The sequence below is a fragment of the Atta cephalotes genome (genome assembly GCF_000143395.1).
Source record: "Atta cephalotes unplaced genomic scaffold scaffold00015, whole genome shotgun sequence".
Lineage (NCBI taxonomy): Eukaryota > Metazoa > Arthropoda > Insecta > Hymenoptera > Formicidae > Atta > Atta cephalotes.
In genome coordinates this window covers 4,664,244-4,680,120 of record NW_012130079.1, presented here as the reverse complement: position 1 = coordinate 4,680,120, position 15,877 = coordinate 4,664,244, and the positions used below count along the sequence as shown (strand labels likewise).

Below are 15,877 nucleotides of genomic sequence, written 5' to 3'. Positions count from 1 at the left end.
GAGAGAGAGAGAAAGAGAGAGGAGGGGGGGGGATGCACGCGCATGAGAGGATTTCATTCTCATAGATCAAGTATCATCGTAATCACCCCGGTGAGATATTCTTTATTCGAGCTGCATGTAATTAGATTTATCGATATTTGCGACGTACCTCTTCATTGCCGTTGATTAATCCCGTAACGACGAAATGTTACACTTTTTTATCAGAACATAGCGTACGACTCGGTTGTGTAACATTGTTGTACAACAGTTTCTAGCTTTTTCATTTTATTTTCAATTCCATGTAAATCGATGCAAGATTTATACGGAGGGAATTTCATATTTTGTGAACAAAACGTTCAAACTATTCAATAAACAATTGTTTCATAACACCAACATATTAATATTTTTCTCTTTCTAAAAAAAGAGAAAGAGAAAAACTGTTCTAGTTATCGATTAACCTATCCTAATTTCATATGAAAAGTAATGTTTAATTAAGGAATTAATTTAATTAAAAAATTTTCCGAGAAGTTTTCACTAAAAGAAAAATCGATAAATAAAATGAAACAAAAAGTATGAAATTAATGAACGAGAAGAATCAGTTGAGAACAAATAGTTTGTTTACAATTAAAAGTGGATAATACATTAAGAATATTCTTAATTAAAATAAACATAGTTTATATAAGCAATTTACTTATATTTGTTGTGTGTAATTTAATTATATTTGAATATTCTTAACGTTTAATCTCATTAAATCATTGCCGCATCGTACCCTCTTTTATCTCAATGATGCTTAAATTAGGAATATATCTTAACTTATAGCTGTAGGATAGTTTTATTTCCTGTCAATTAAACATAATCCCTGCACGATAGGCTTCACTGTAAACGGCAGTCAATCACGTAATCAGCCTATGTCTTTTTTGGTGTCGTTTAATCCACGGTAATTGAACGTGGAAATTGCTTCGCCGCGAAATTAGGAGACACATGTCAACCAGACGAGTCGAAGTACAGTGAGAGATTAATCGTCTTTCGTTAATGAGGAAATTAATCCGTGAATTATCATCAATAACACACAGCCGAAAATGTATCGATTTTAATTAAAAAAGGTATAATTACACGTTCCTCTCGTATTTTCCGATTTATATATTACATAGATAAGTTTCTTTTCTTAAGTTAAATATAAATTAAATAAAAATAAAGAGGAAAAAGATATTTCTCTAGAACTTTTGTGATATCTTCTTACAGTTTGGCGAAAACACAGTAAATATGTAAGAAAAATTTTAAAAGTTTAGACACGCGTAGGACAAAACTTTTTCGCAGTGACAGATGCGTTTTTAATGTATTACAGCATAAACGAAAAATAACTTAACAAGGCATTTATGTCGATAATTTATCTTAGTTATTATATTTGTTTACGTTTATATTTAAAACATCATCACTAGAAAAACAATATATTATAAAAAATGATCAAATAGATTTATAATGTATTTTTTAGCATGATCTTCCATTAAGATCCATTTCCATTAAAGAAATATCATGATCTTCCATTTGTTTAAAAGGGTTAAATATTCAACATGAATTAACGTGATGATCTTGATAAAGGAATCAAGAATTCTCTCTTACTCAAGATTACAAACTCAAGTTTATGCACTGCCGAGAATGGCTGGGTGGAATGTACGTTGATTGTAAGAACGAAAATTATTCTATAAAGGAACACACTTACGGTCTCCTTGGAATCCACTAAGCGTTGACCATTCCTCCGCCAGGTGACGCTAGCTGGTGGTCTGGAACCGGAAGTTGTGCATACCAGGTCGTATTTCTTGCCTGCCGACAGCGGTCGGCTTCCGTCAATTATTTTCACTTCCAAGGGGTTGACTGAAAATTATTCAATTTATTAATTAAATAACGTTTAATATTTCTTATCTTTTTGTAAAATGTTTGCAAAAAAATATTGAAATGATTTTCACAAAATTTGCTAGCAAGAATTTTTAGATACTATTATTTCATTTAAATTCATCAATATCATTAACATAACCTTAATTTAATTTAATAGACATAAACGTTAATATTGTTTCTATTTTTGGTGGTTTCTATCAAAGTTTTTTATTGGTTATTATACAGTTAATTTTTATTATAACATCTTATTGTAAAAGTTTTTTGATCCTTTCGGTCGATCAATTATGAACTAGATAAAACTTTATAATTGAGCTGATAATTTGCTCGATCTATGGTTGCCATACTCATTCACAAAAGTACGTGATTATGTAGATATAATATGTATTTTTGTTTTATTGAGAATGACAAAAGCAAATCGAACCTTATACGGATATATTCCTTCTGAATAATATTTTTACACAATAAGTACCGCACTGATCCTACTGTATACTTTTCTTACATTTGCTGAAACTGAGGAGTATAAAGTTATCATTTTACTTATTATTGTTTTTATTTGTCACACAAAAATAGTTTCTATTTACATTAACCCGAGAGAGGAATGTACATCAATCATTTTGCCGTATTTTTTCATTTTTATATCTCTCAATTTATTAATAACTGAACACCTTGATTTCGTGCACTAAATTCATAATGTCAAATTATCTCAATTTGAATTATTTTTAATCATTTCTAGGTCGACACTGCTTCTCAATGTGTCGTCAATTTATTCGATTAAAACAATGGAATTAAATAATTCAATTCAAGAAATGTATTATTAAATTTAATTCCAATTTAGATTACTATTTACTAAATGCAAACGTTAATATGGATATTATTTACTCTGAAACTAGCAATTTAACCATAGCGATTTAATTGATTTACATTTTAACACACACGGAAGTTAAAAATAACCAAATGTTGTACTGAAGGAATTATCATTGTTCTATTAGTATTAAACAGTGTGTATGTGCATAAATATATTTCCGTCAAAATGGGGACTTGCTAATGTTAAGTTAAATCACACGTCTACTTCCGGATAAAACGAACAGAAATAATAAATTCATCTAGACAAAAAAATATTTGAACATGTGATTAAATTACGTACCGAATTGAAAAGGTGATTCTGCAGTCATATAACCGGTATGACGAATTTTAAGCGTGAGATCATAAACTCTCCCTCTCCTCATTAATCCTACTACTGCTCTCTCTCTCTCTCTCTCTTTTCCGCTCTCTTACTACTTTATCACGCGCCATGTATCTCGCCGCGCGATAGCTCAGGTACCATAACAAAGTGAATAACTTAATTTAGAGCGAGGACAATTAATCTTGCGTCCCATCTTGCGCGCTCTTTTTCAAGATGATTCAAGTGTTTCTCAAGGTGACTTCGCAATGAGGCTTCGCAGATTTTTTTTTATACGTAAACTCTTCCTAAGTCACCTTGTAAGTTTGTGTGCAAAAATGTATGAAAACGAATAAACTAATCGACAATATATATGGAATAAATTTCTTCTTATCTGAGCTGAGAGTTTTTTTAGAGTCTTTTTTAGAGTATATACGTTTTATCTGCCACATTTCTTTATCATCGCAGACTTTTCCGAGAAATAAATTTTTCCCAAGTCCCCTTTCGCATTTCAACAAAGTATCTTCAATTTACTGCTTCCGCTTCTCGACTGGATGTATCGGTTTAAAAATTTCGCGGTAATCCCGGCGTCTAGCAAGACAAATTAAAAAAGGTCCGCAATTAATTAACCCCACTCGTTGTTCTAACGTCCTCGCGATAACGGCGCGAGTAAAATTAAGCGCTTGGCTGCCCTCGACCGCTGCTCGTTTCTTCGTTATAGCGGGTCGCTGGCCGCAAGACGCGTACCTTCCTGCACGCCAAATTGACGTTGATAAATCCTCTTTGTTATAAAGCGATACATCATCGGCGTGCACTTCGCTCGCGTACGAGGAATTGAAGTTGTTCAGAAAATTGTCGCCAGTTGTACATAGAACGCCGAGCTATATATACTGTAGAAATATCGACTTATAACTTTCCGATATAGAATGATTTTGAAATTAGTATTCTTTTCATTGTACACAGTTTTAGAATGGTAATAGAATTAATATCATTAAAGAAAGAAAATTCTTAGCAAACAATTAAGCTGATATTACTTGTCACTTTGATGTCAAAACAACAGTAAATAACATTGGCTTGTTTGAGTTAGAATTAATATTATTAAAGATATTAAAATTATTAAAATTATCAAATTATTAAAATTATCATTTCAATTATTAAATTTTGGTTATGTACGGAAAGAATGATTTTGTTGAAGTAACTAAAAATTTAAGATACAGATTTGAAAATAATTTTGTAGGCCATCAAAATAATTGTATAAAAAAACTCGAGCATGATGAGCAGTGCTGCAACGACATTTTGGTATTTAACAATCAGCTTGAACGTCCTACTATAATTATTTTCATGATCCCATAAAGTTAATTTCAGATCTGTAGCCAGCTAAATTTTCAGATACTTCAGCAAAATTGTTCTTTCCGAGTTTGCTAAAGTCATAATAATCTTATAAAATATTAATGGAATGGGAATGTAATATGCTAATGTATTTCGAAAATCGATTCCTAAATTCAAGAGAAATAATAGTTATTTCGCGACAGATTGAATGAGTATTACTGTCTTCGATATTGAACGAGCAAGAGTATTGTGAAGTTTAATTCAAACATCCATATATTTGATGCAAAGCGTAGCGTATATTGTTATTCGCACATCCTCTGAATTTTCCCGTAGCCGCTTGGATAAAGATTTTCATCCGGAGTGCGTTGAACCCGGAGAAAATTGCGGATCCGTTGCGTTGCCCTCGGCTATACCTGTACGTTGCACGCGATGTGACTGAGAATTTATAGAGGCGCGAGTAAGGCGATTGTCGATAACGGCGCAAAATGACCGCGAACGATGGTTTTGCGGATACTGGAAGCACCGCCGCGCAAATCGGTAATGGTAAATGTTAGCTGCGTACAACCATCGGAGGTTTTGGTTATTGTATTTATAGGATCATACATTATGGAAGTTCCTTGATTTACGGCATGATATGAACGACGATAAGCGTCACAAGTTGTATGGACCGAAAATATTCGTACGGAAACGATCTATCTTCGTCGTTCTTTTAAAGTAATTTGCGCACGTCCATTTACGGATCGCGGTAATTATTCGCGAGGACAGCGTATTCCGACGTGACGTCGAACACAGAGCGGGATGTTAGGACGAAAACTTGTCAGTCTTGAATAGCATCAATCGGAGTAAAGGACGGGCATCCGCCTCGTAAATGACATTTATTAATTAAAAAGCGGTGTTGCATTTTTGCACTACGCTGCCACAAACCACTCTTCCATCCTCATTCCAGTAGAGATTCCGGCCATCCGGCGATGAGCCGCATAATGAAATTAATTAAAGCCGATTTCTATCTTGCTGCCCGCGGTGAAATCCTCGCCGATATTATTCTGCCCTACAGTTTTACTTCCACTCAATAATTCAAGATCGATTACGGAATTATGCCGCATGCATACGCTCCATATATCTCAATCGCTCGTAATTTCAGCTTTATCATAAATTTATTGACGAATAAAGCGCGAGCGGTCTGGGATAAAATGAGGATTTTACTGCTATTTTGGGAAAAGCAATTTCTTATCGCGCTTTTCAAGATTTACTGTAATTTTTCAGTACATTCAATATTTGTGGATATACAGAAATGAAAAAATATAAATATCAAAAAAAAATTTAAAAGAGACGGTTTTTCTAAAGTATTAAAAAATTTAGCTATATGCGTACATAGAGTTAAAAATAATTTTGTTAGACCATCAAAATAATTATGTAGGACGCTCAAGCTGATTGCTAGAACGTTAAAATTTTTTGCAACATTGCTCATACTCGAGCGTTCTACATAATTTTGATTATCCAATAAAATTATTTTCAGATCTGTATATCCAACTAATTTTTAGATATTTTAACAAAATCCTTCTTTTCTACGTAAAAGAATCAAATTGAATTTGAAAAACATTAGAAGCGAGATATATCCCATTTTTCACGAAATTGAGTTACATGGGTTATCATATATTTATGTAGACTCAGCGTTGCAGACAGAAACACCACAAGTTTCGATAGCTCGCGTGGAGTCAATAAGCGCACAAATATTCCAATTCAAACAGAAACCTTACATAACAATATCTCTTTCTATCCTGAAGAGTCTAGCTTATCTACTTATAGAATAAGTAAGATTTCTTAACCTCTCGATTCAATCGAATGATTTATCATAAATGAAGCAAAAATAGAACAAGTTTGTTTATTCAGCTCGTAAAATATTCGTTTTTCCTTAATAAAACGACAGGACCAAATCAGATAAATAGAGTATAGTACTTTAGAATTCCAATTAAATAAACATTTATAGATCACACATTGTTGGCTCGTACAAAATTAGTGTTTGGTGAATCATGAAGCTTCGCTGGAGTGAATAATTCAGTTGGGAATATGTGGGGACCGTCTCTGCAATTTGGTTCAGCTTGTTACCTTGGGGACCTCTATTCAGTGAGAAAGAAACTTACTTAATCGCACCGTGACCGTCGCCGCCATCGCGCCAGGACAACCCGATTGGCATAGTAATATTTCAGGCATTCTAACCCGTCGCCACCGGCAATAAGGCTGTCTTGCCCGACATTGCCGTTGCTGTCGCTGCCGCTACCGCCGCCGCCACCGCTGCTGCCACCACTTTCCCCAATTTCCACCCCCTGAGTTACGACTCGGGACTAATTTACATGACTTGCACCGAACTAATTCGAACGGCGGTCGATAGCGCGCCGACTAAAGGGGTTAAAACGACGTTTACTTTATTACGTAATCACGGGGAAACCTAATATTGACAAAGGCGCGACGTGGCAGAGTGGTGGTGCAGGGGATGATGGTGGTGGTGCGATATATACGAGACGCCTTACCAATCTCTCGTTCGCTTCGCTTCAAAGAGCGGGGGAGGCTATCCGTCCGCCCGTTGCTCGTTGTAATGCCGCGAGTCTTTGCGCGGCAGTTTGTTACTTACGATTTGCAATTCCACCGGTGTTTGAGTTTACGGATTGAGATTTATGGACTCGCAATCGGGGGAGGAGCAGAGACGGAAGAGGGTTAGAACGAGGCGACGCGAAGCTCGAGCCAACGCGCGTGGCTACGCGCACGTACGCGAGAAACGTCTCGTTTGCATCTTAATTAAGCGGCCGTTTCATTAGCGATAAGTCCTCAGCCTCATGCTCGGTTAATTAATGCAACTGTAATGTCGCCGCGACGTTTAACCCTTTGATATGTTACATCATCCTCTTTTACGCCACTGCAGCGCTTAAATCGAAGTTCAAATCACGTTCGCTTATCGATCATCACGTGTTTACCGAATATCGACAGACAAGTCTACGATCAGATTAATCATTGTCAATAATCTATTTGTTCGCGGTAAGAAAAATTACGAAGATGGCAAATCTACTTTCTTGAAAGAAATTGATTGATTTTACAGAGTAGTAAAATAGCTGTAAAATAATAATAATAATAACTAAAATAATAATAATAACTGTATTTTATTTTAATGTAGATTAATTTTAATTATTTCTACGCAATTATGTTATTTAGCATGACATGAGAGCAAATGTATTTATTTCATTCTATTTTAGCAATTCACTAACAAAATTTAATATAATAAATTTGCTAAGCAAAAGCAAGTATTTATAGGTAATTGTAAATTTTCAATGCATAATTAGTAATCAATTAATTATTAGCAGTAATTTTTAATAATAAACAATTAGTATGATAAATAATGTGTAATAATTATAATTAATTAAAATGATTATGTATTTATACCTTAATGTAATTCAAAACTTCATACTAAACATTATAACATATGTTATATGTATGCTACTTTGTAACATAAATTAGAATATACATATGTATGTATTCACAGAAATTTGCTTTCAAAGGGTGAGAAATACGCATGTCTTAAACAGATTAATCTGTATTGCGGAATTGCGCGCATCTCCCTCCTTCACCGCAAATGTGTTTTCGCTTATTCAATAATAATACTAATAATAATATTAACAGGCAGACGTATCGGCAAATGGGTGTGGATTCAGTATAGCTTTATCCACGGCGCATACACGCGGTGCGCAGGAGAGTTACAAATCATATTAGCATGTTGGCGGATATTAGTAGATTTAGCTGTCACTTCGAAGCAAAATTCCACATATTGCACGTCTATGTAAATCTGCTTCTAACGGTAGGTAATCGTCATGTAGGACACGCCAATCGTCACTGAATGGCGTATATGCCATTAAAGATATACTGCATTAAAGCGTTCAATTACAAATATAATGTTACCTAAATACTTGATAACATTTAATAGCGTCATCCTATCGATGTTGTCATGAATTGTATTAATAAATGATGTCGTTATTAAAAGCGTAATAATAATCTGTTTTTGCGTAAAAATAGACACTGTTGGGCTGTTCTTGGATTGATTCAAATCTGTTTTTGGATTGAGTCATTAAATAAATCATTATTGAGATGACGCATATATATTTAATTCTATTTATCTCGGCAGCTATCTGAGTTTATCTATCTTGTTGCTTCGCAAATGTTGTTTTTTTATAAAATTAAATCGAATAAGAACAGGATATAATACTTTAATTTCTCTGGCATTTCTTATCACAAAGCGCAACTTCATCTCTTTTGAAGAACGGACGTACCTATCAAATAGGAACGCGGATTCAGCGGATCACCGTAGGCACACATAGAATTAAACGTAATCTTGACGCATATATATGTACAGCATACGTATACTATCTATCACGGCTCCTTCGCGTAGATGCTTTATCTTTACTCCGTTAAGTTCATCCAGGAGCCCGAAATCGGGATATGGCTATTGTTCCCCAGTCACATCATCGCGAATGCTATAAATGTCGTATCGCGCGTACACCTGCGGGAAAATTTGCTTCACGCAACCGGCTATATCGTACTGACGTCGACATTCCGTGCCATTTCGCATTCAACCGTTTTCCCCGCGGATTATGTCCCACGGGTATAAAGCGGGTCGGAAGTCACATCCTCTCTTACCTAAAACTGGTTTACGCACGCTACTAACTGCGCGTATATTTCTATACACTCCTCGCCGCAGGTTTGGAAACAGCCCCTCGGGATCAGCTATCAAACGCCGATTTTACATCGTGAAAACCGTGAAATATACAAAAAAATATGGAAGTACAGTATAAAATATTATTCAAACAATTATGAACAGTAATGAATCTATATTCTTAATCACTACCACTTAGTGTCATTGTATTACATTTTGACTTTTATAGCTATTTTTTCACAAAAATCTTTTGGATGAATGCAAAAACTAAATTTTAGACAAACGTCAAAATTTTCAAATGCTCTAAAAAAACATATTCGAGTAAAAAACTTGAAGGAATCAAAGAAAAAAGTTTTTTACTAAGTAAACTTTTTAATTAAATCATTAAGTTTCTAGCTTCTTTGTGTCATTTTTATCTTTATATCGAACTAAACATTTTACAATATCAATTTTTGTGTATATCGTGAGAGGAAGGCCATTACGTTTAAAAAATAATAAATATAACAAGAAGAAGAAAGACTTGAAGACTTTGCTATAATACAAATGGAATTTTGGGTTTAACTTTTTAAGGGCCGATAAAATTCTTTATTTTTTTCAAAAATTGACTATATTCTTCTTGAAATGCGACGTACACTGAAATTAATAATGTTAGAATTCCATAATAATATATGTTGTGGAAGAAAAATTATTATATTAAAAAAATAATAAAAATGACAAGAAAAGAAGAAAGAAAAAAGAAACTTTTATTTTACGCTAAAATTGTAAAATGAAATTTTGGCTGTTAACTGTAATTTTTGAGTTAATGAAACTCTTCGTTTTTCAAAAGTTGACAACATTCTCTACTCCTGAAGCATGAGCTACAGTTCTAAAAATGCAAGAAAATCTGTTCCACCAAGTTCTGAATATTTCGTGACAACAATTCCACAGCGTAATTTCTCGTAACGCTGTCGTCTATTTCTCTGCTACCTTAGTTCCGTATCTCTTCATGCACGCACAGTACGCGAGGGAAGCATTTTCCTCAGTCGCGAAGCCAGCTCCTCGCAAACTCGTTGCCAACTTTTTGCCACGGTGTACACGTCTCGTTCGCGGCGGGTGACCGAGTTCTCGACGACTTCTCTCGGCGAACACCGGGTTGCGCGTGGAAACGGCAAATAAGCCCTATTGTCTGTGGTTTTAACTCAATGAACGACATAATTTCTGTCGGCCGGCGCATCATAAATATTCATTAAGAATTAATTGTAACTCGGTTCCTCTCTCGCGGATAAGCAACGCGCTCGATCACGCGCGGTCTTCGTAATCCAGGGAGTGAACCTAAGGGTCGATTATTCCAGCAGGTGATAAGACTAGGAAACGTGTAATTTCTGTGTATCGATCGTCGGAAAATTGCCTCGACGACACTGATGGTTTCTACGGTTAAGATGTGTATAATTTATTACACGGAAAGCGAATGCGATGGTGCGTTGCACTGGGAATAGACCGTACTCAGAAATTTGACTTATTGCGCAGCAAACAGTTACTTGAGCTACCGTAATTCGGACTGACTAGCTCTCATTCGAGTGACACTTCTAATTCTGTTCCTAAAAAGAGGGAAGGTTAAATGGGTTAAGCCTTAATTAACTGTAACTAATGTTTGCGGCCACATTGGTCTCTCTTTATTCGTACGCGAGGCTCCCTCAAACACGACTGAGGTAATACACTGCTTCAACTTCTAGTTCGTTAACGCGCAAAGTGAATCCTTATGCAACCAAGTAATTTGGAGTTCGATACAGTTTGCTCCGGTTGCGGTTGAACTTTTCCAGGCTTTACAGCCGAGTACCACAGCCGTCGGGGCCATCTTTCAAACGCGGTTGCAAAACGTCCAATCTTGCGGTAATAGATTTCTGACGTCGCGAAATGCTCGGAAATGCAAGCTCGGTTGCATTAACTCGAAACTCCTGATCGAGCTTCGATGAAGATCATATTGGCGAAAATGTACTTTATTTCTCTCGTGATAAAATTTCGTAATTATTAACCGAATAATGGAATGAAAAATCGTGAGAGCAAACTTGCAAAATGCCGATGGTATAATTCAAAGACGGGAACAATGGTAAAAAAAAGAACTGTCGCGAAAAATGATTTCAGTTCTTCGTGAAGACGCAACTTTAAATTACTGCGCCCTGGACTCGTCGAAGACTGTCAATCTCGAGGCTGACAATGAGTCGAATGCCGCATGAAAGAGCACTTCCACTTAAGCACCGGCCATGCGGGGTCGTGAAGTTTCTCAAGACAAGAGGAAATTGGATGAAAGCTGTCGTCGTAACCGGCGAAAAGGGGGAAGATCGTCGAAGAGAGGAAAAAGTGTGGAACGAAAACGGTGTCCGCCGCAAAAAGAATACCTTACTCTCTTTCGTTCTATCCATACCTTCCACCGTGATTTTTATGAGGTCCTTTAGAACCCTCAACCCTTAATTCTCAAGAACTGGCTCCGAGTAATTAAGATAATTCGATTATAAGAACAAAGAGACTTGAACAGTATACAAACTTTTTTTTAATAATAATTTAATAACAAAAGTTTCTTAATAATGGCATTTTATATAAATATATTTTTTATATTGTCTATAAATATTGTATAACGTAAATTACCTGCATTTAAATATTTTAAGTGCAAATAAATAAATAAATGTATTGCATATACTGAAAAAAATGTATTAAATTTTAATAAATATTTATTTGAATATATTTAGTAAATAGTAGTAACTATTTACTAAATATAAACATATTTATTTATAATATTTATTTATAATAATTTATTTATAATATATTCAATATAAGAACTATTAATTTTGTGTGATTCTATTTTTTTTATTGAATAAATATTTATATAAGTAAATGTTAATACTATTGAAAAAAAAATTAGGATTTAATAAAATTTTTTCTTGGTGTACATTTGAACGTACTCTAATTGTTTTGTTACTCTTTATATTTTCTAATAAATCTAGTACAAGCTAATATAATTTCTTCGTTTAGACCATGTTTTGTTTAATTATTAGATTACTTAATTAGAAAATGACTACATTTAATGACCGAAAATATGCATTGTGCTAAAAAATATTAATAGTATCATTTCAATTTTTTCTCCGCTACAGTAATGCTACTTAAATTTCCTTAAAGTGCAAAAGCTTGTTCTTATCCGTTCGTAACTTTTTTTAGCTTGCTCGGCATTATCACATTGTTTATGAATATATTCATTTATATTTTTATTATAAAAAAATATACAGAACCATGATAGAATTAGATTCGCCTCATTAATGACCAAGAACGATTGCGTGATGGGGAAATGAAAGCATGGAAATGGAGCTTTTCAGACAGAAATATTGAAGCATTGATGGTTTTTAAAGGGAGAGCTATTACAGCTAAACCAATCGGCTAGGACGAACAGGAGTATGCTCGGATAAGACGAGACGAATAGTGATAAAGCTCCGTTTGCTGATTGGATCTCTCCCGATATTGACCGCTCTTTTATTACTTCCGCTCCTTCGTACTTCAACGTGCGAGGAATATCATATTCTCCCGGGAGAGACTGGCAAATATTTTAGGACTTTCAAGCGAAATATCAAGTTACCGATAAAATTTGAAACAGTTGGATATTAGAGCTTTTTCGCGCAAATGTTATTTCAAGAATGTTAAAGAATTTGGGAAACATTCGGAAGTCGGAAGGACAAAGAGAAACTTCCGAATTTCTTTTTCAGCCACACAGTTTGTGAGTCCTGACAGACGTCGCGATGAATTAACTTAAATTGGCTCGCATTTGCGAATTATGACAATCTAACTCGACGACGTGCATTAAAGTTTTCTCGCGGTGTTCGCGAGGAGCCTGTCGCTGACACTCCCCCGGGACTCCTGTGATTCTACACGGTCTAACTACGTCATTCTGCTCATCCTTCGTTCTCTCCTCATCGTTAGCGCGTCCTTTTAGAAACGACCGCGAAGTCTGCGCACGTATACACGTACACAATTTGTGCAATCTAATGATTATATGAATCTTTGTATGCGCGACTGCGCTGCGTTTGCAGCGTACATATATAATATGTGTATATAAAAAAGGTATATTTGAAAGCAAACGTGTGCGTATTTTACGTGCGTCTATACTTGCCTGTACGTGCGCACGCTAATGACTATCGATCCAAGGGTGCCATATCGCTTCTCGATAGAAGCGGTTGACGATAAACAAGGCAGACTCGCGTCGCATAACGAGACCGTTCATTAATCCACAATTCCGGCGGCTCGGGATTTGTCGTGCGCGTTATAACAAGCAAGCGCGCCATGTCACGCCCGTGTATTGCGAACGCGATGTATACGGACGTGAACGAGTATGGACGGAGGTTGGTATTGCGCGCGTATCACCATAGTTTCATCGCGAGAACCTCGTTTTGGGGAACGGCAGAGATATATGCATCACCTCCCGAGCATCGCTCTCGCGCGCGTGATGAAAGTCTAAAGTAAAGCAAGATTAAATTATGTACGCAATCTTTTTCCCCGCAAAAACAACCATTCACCGTGATGAAAGAAGTCAAGAAGGTGTCTACTTCGTTCTCGCTTTCGAGTTGTGCAGGATGAATCCTTCGGACGAAACGTGTAAACAATATTTCCTTTTGATTTGCGAGAATTGAGAGGAGATATTGAATAGCTTCAGACAGCTTTGGACAGAGTACAGAACTGTAATGAAATTGTTGCGCTGAATAGCAAGTGCTATCTCTTGACTCGGTCGAGAGAGGTCTATAACTATGCTGTCCCTATCCTAAACGTAAACAAGAAACTACGAAAACGCTCAGTAAACTAACAAGAAACAATATCATAAGTTCAATTGGAATTAGTCTAGATTTGCAAATACTTGCAATTCATCCTACAGATAGCTTGTTATACGTATAATGGAGAATGCAAGCTATATTTATGTATATACGTAGCATGTAAACATTTTATATTGATATGCAGAGCAAATAACGTTAATATACTAAAATATACATGACCTATAAAATTGATAAGTGTAATTAAAAATTATATGTTACAATTGAATTAACAAATCTTAAGTCTTTAATATTTATTCAATTCTATATTGAAATGATATCGTTTAATCTGCTTCTCAAATAAGAACATTTCTAATTTCGTATCTTTATAAATGCATTGGATTACATTGAGCGGAGCTCCCTTTCGATGTCTCAACTGGGTCATTTATTCTATCTTGCATGATTCGTCCGGAATGACAATCACGCTAAACAACGTCAATTTATCGTAATGTAACATATTTAAATCATAATAATTTCTGTTAAAGTCAATTAGAGAGTGAGTATCGACAGAGTGATTAATATCTGTTAGATTATTATTTGCGCGTAAGCTAGAGCAAATTAAGTTTAAAAATTACGCGCGGTCGTGATAGCTTCAATTTCATCTCAAAGCCTGTTCGTTCCTGGTGCTTTTCAAGAAATTGCAGCGAGATGTTGGGTAAACGTCATCGCGCTCTATAGCACCGTAATGAAAGCACCCGACTGTTTTTCTTTCAACATTAATGCGACGCACATATGTTCTTTCGCGGATGAACTTACTTTCGCACTCTGCGAAGTGATGAGACCTTTACTAAAATGAAACTTTCCCTCTATATATATATATAGTTTTCAGCTCCAAAATAACGTGCGTTACGTGTTCCATGAATATCTGAAATCTCAATTCTCCGCAACAGAACGAAGCAATGATAAACGAACAACAATTGAAACTGGAATCTCGACTATTCGGAATGAAATTATTACCGGAACGTGGCAGATTGTTCTCTACACATCTATATAAATAATGGTAATTGATATTAATTTCACATTTCGTTTTTATTAAAATTAGCTGTTGATCAATTGCATCGTAAAATTTTGATCTGACAATCGAATAATTATATTTAATGAAATTCTTGCGAATTTATTAAATTTCAAAAATGATCATTATTAATAATATAGTCAAAGCTGCTTTTGACGAAGTTGCAGGTTTTCATGAAGATCTTTAGGCTTCCTTTCTTCAGAACTATTGAGGTATTTTCGTCCTCATTCCGGCGTGTCATCTCTGTACATATATGCACAAAAAGTTCGGTTTAGTTCATCCTACAACGCGATTCAACTGCAATTCAAACATTTATGAAGTTATGATTTCAAAAACTAAGGTTTTCAGGTCATGATTATTTTCATTTGCTTTACAGATATAATAAATGTCATTAAAATTAGCACAAAATCAGTTTGTCAGTACCAGTAAAGATTAATTAATTCATTCTTATCGCAAAATTATTATTATTATTATTATTATTATTATTAGAGACAATAAAAGAGAAATTTAACATAATTAATTTTAATATCAGAATATTATATTAACTTTAATTAATTTTACGTGACAGAGATAATATCAAAGGTAATTAGAACGTATAATGAATCATACGAATACGTGCAAAGCGAATAGGTGTGAATTCTTTTAATTGTTAATGAGGTAATTATAAAAATTAATATTAATTATCAATGATTATGACCTAAAGTTATCTTCTTTTCAAGTACATTAGCAATGTTTCCTCTTGAATCGCCCTGTAAGGATGCTTCTAAGAGAAAAACCTAGACTTTTCGCCCCGCTCTTTTGCTTTTACGTTTCTATCTTCTATCCCACTCCCTTCCTCTCCCCCCTCCTCTCTCTCTCTCTCTCTCTCTCTCTCTCTCTCTCTCTCTCTCTCTCTCTACTTACGTACGTACGTACGTACGTACTACGTACGTACGTACGTACGTACGTACGTACGTACGTACGTACGTACGTACGTACGTACGTAC

General features: G+C 35.1%; 1 protein-coding gene across 1 annotated transcript in view; it reads right to left on the bottom strand.

Moving 5' to 3' along the window:
• Positions 1-15,877, bottom strand: part of LOC105618097 (neural cell adhesion molecule 2) — a 79,741-nt gene that overhangs the window by 17,446 nt on the left and 46,418 nt on the right. The window contains exon 5 of the mRNA XM_012199637.1: positions 1,700-1,851. Coding sequence (XP_012055027.1) covers positions 1,700-1,851 — 152 coding nt within the window. The remainder of the gene's footprint in view (positions 1-1,699; positions 1,852-15,877) is intronic.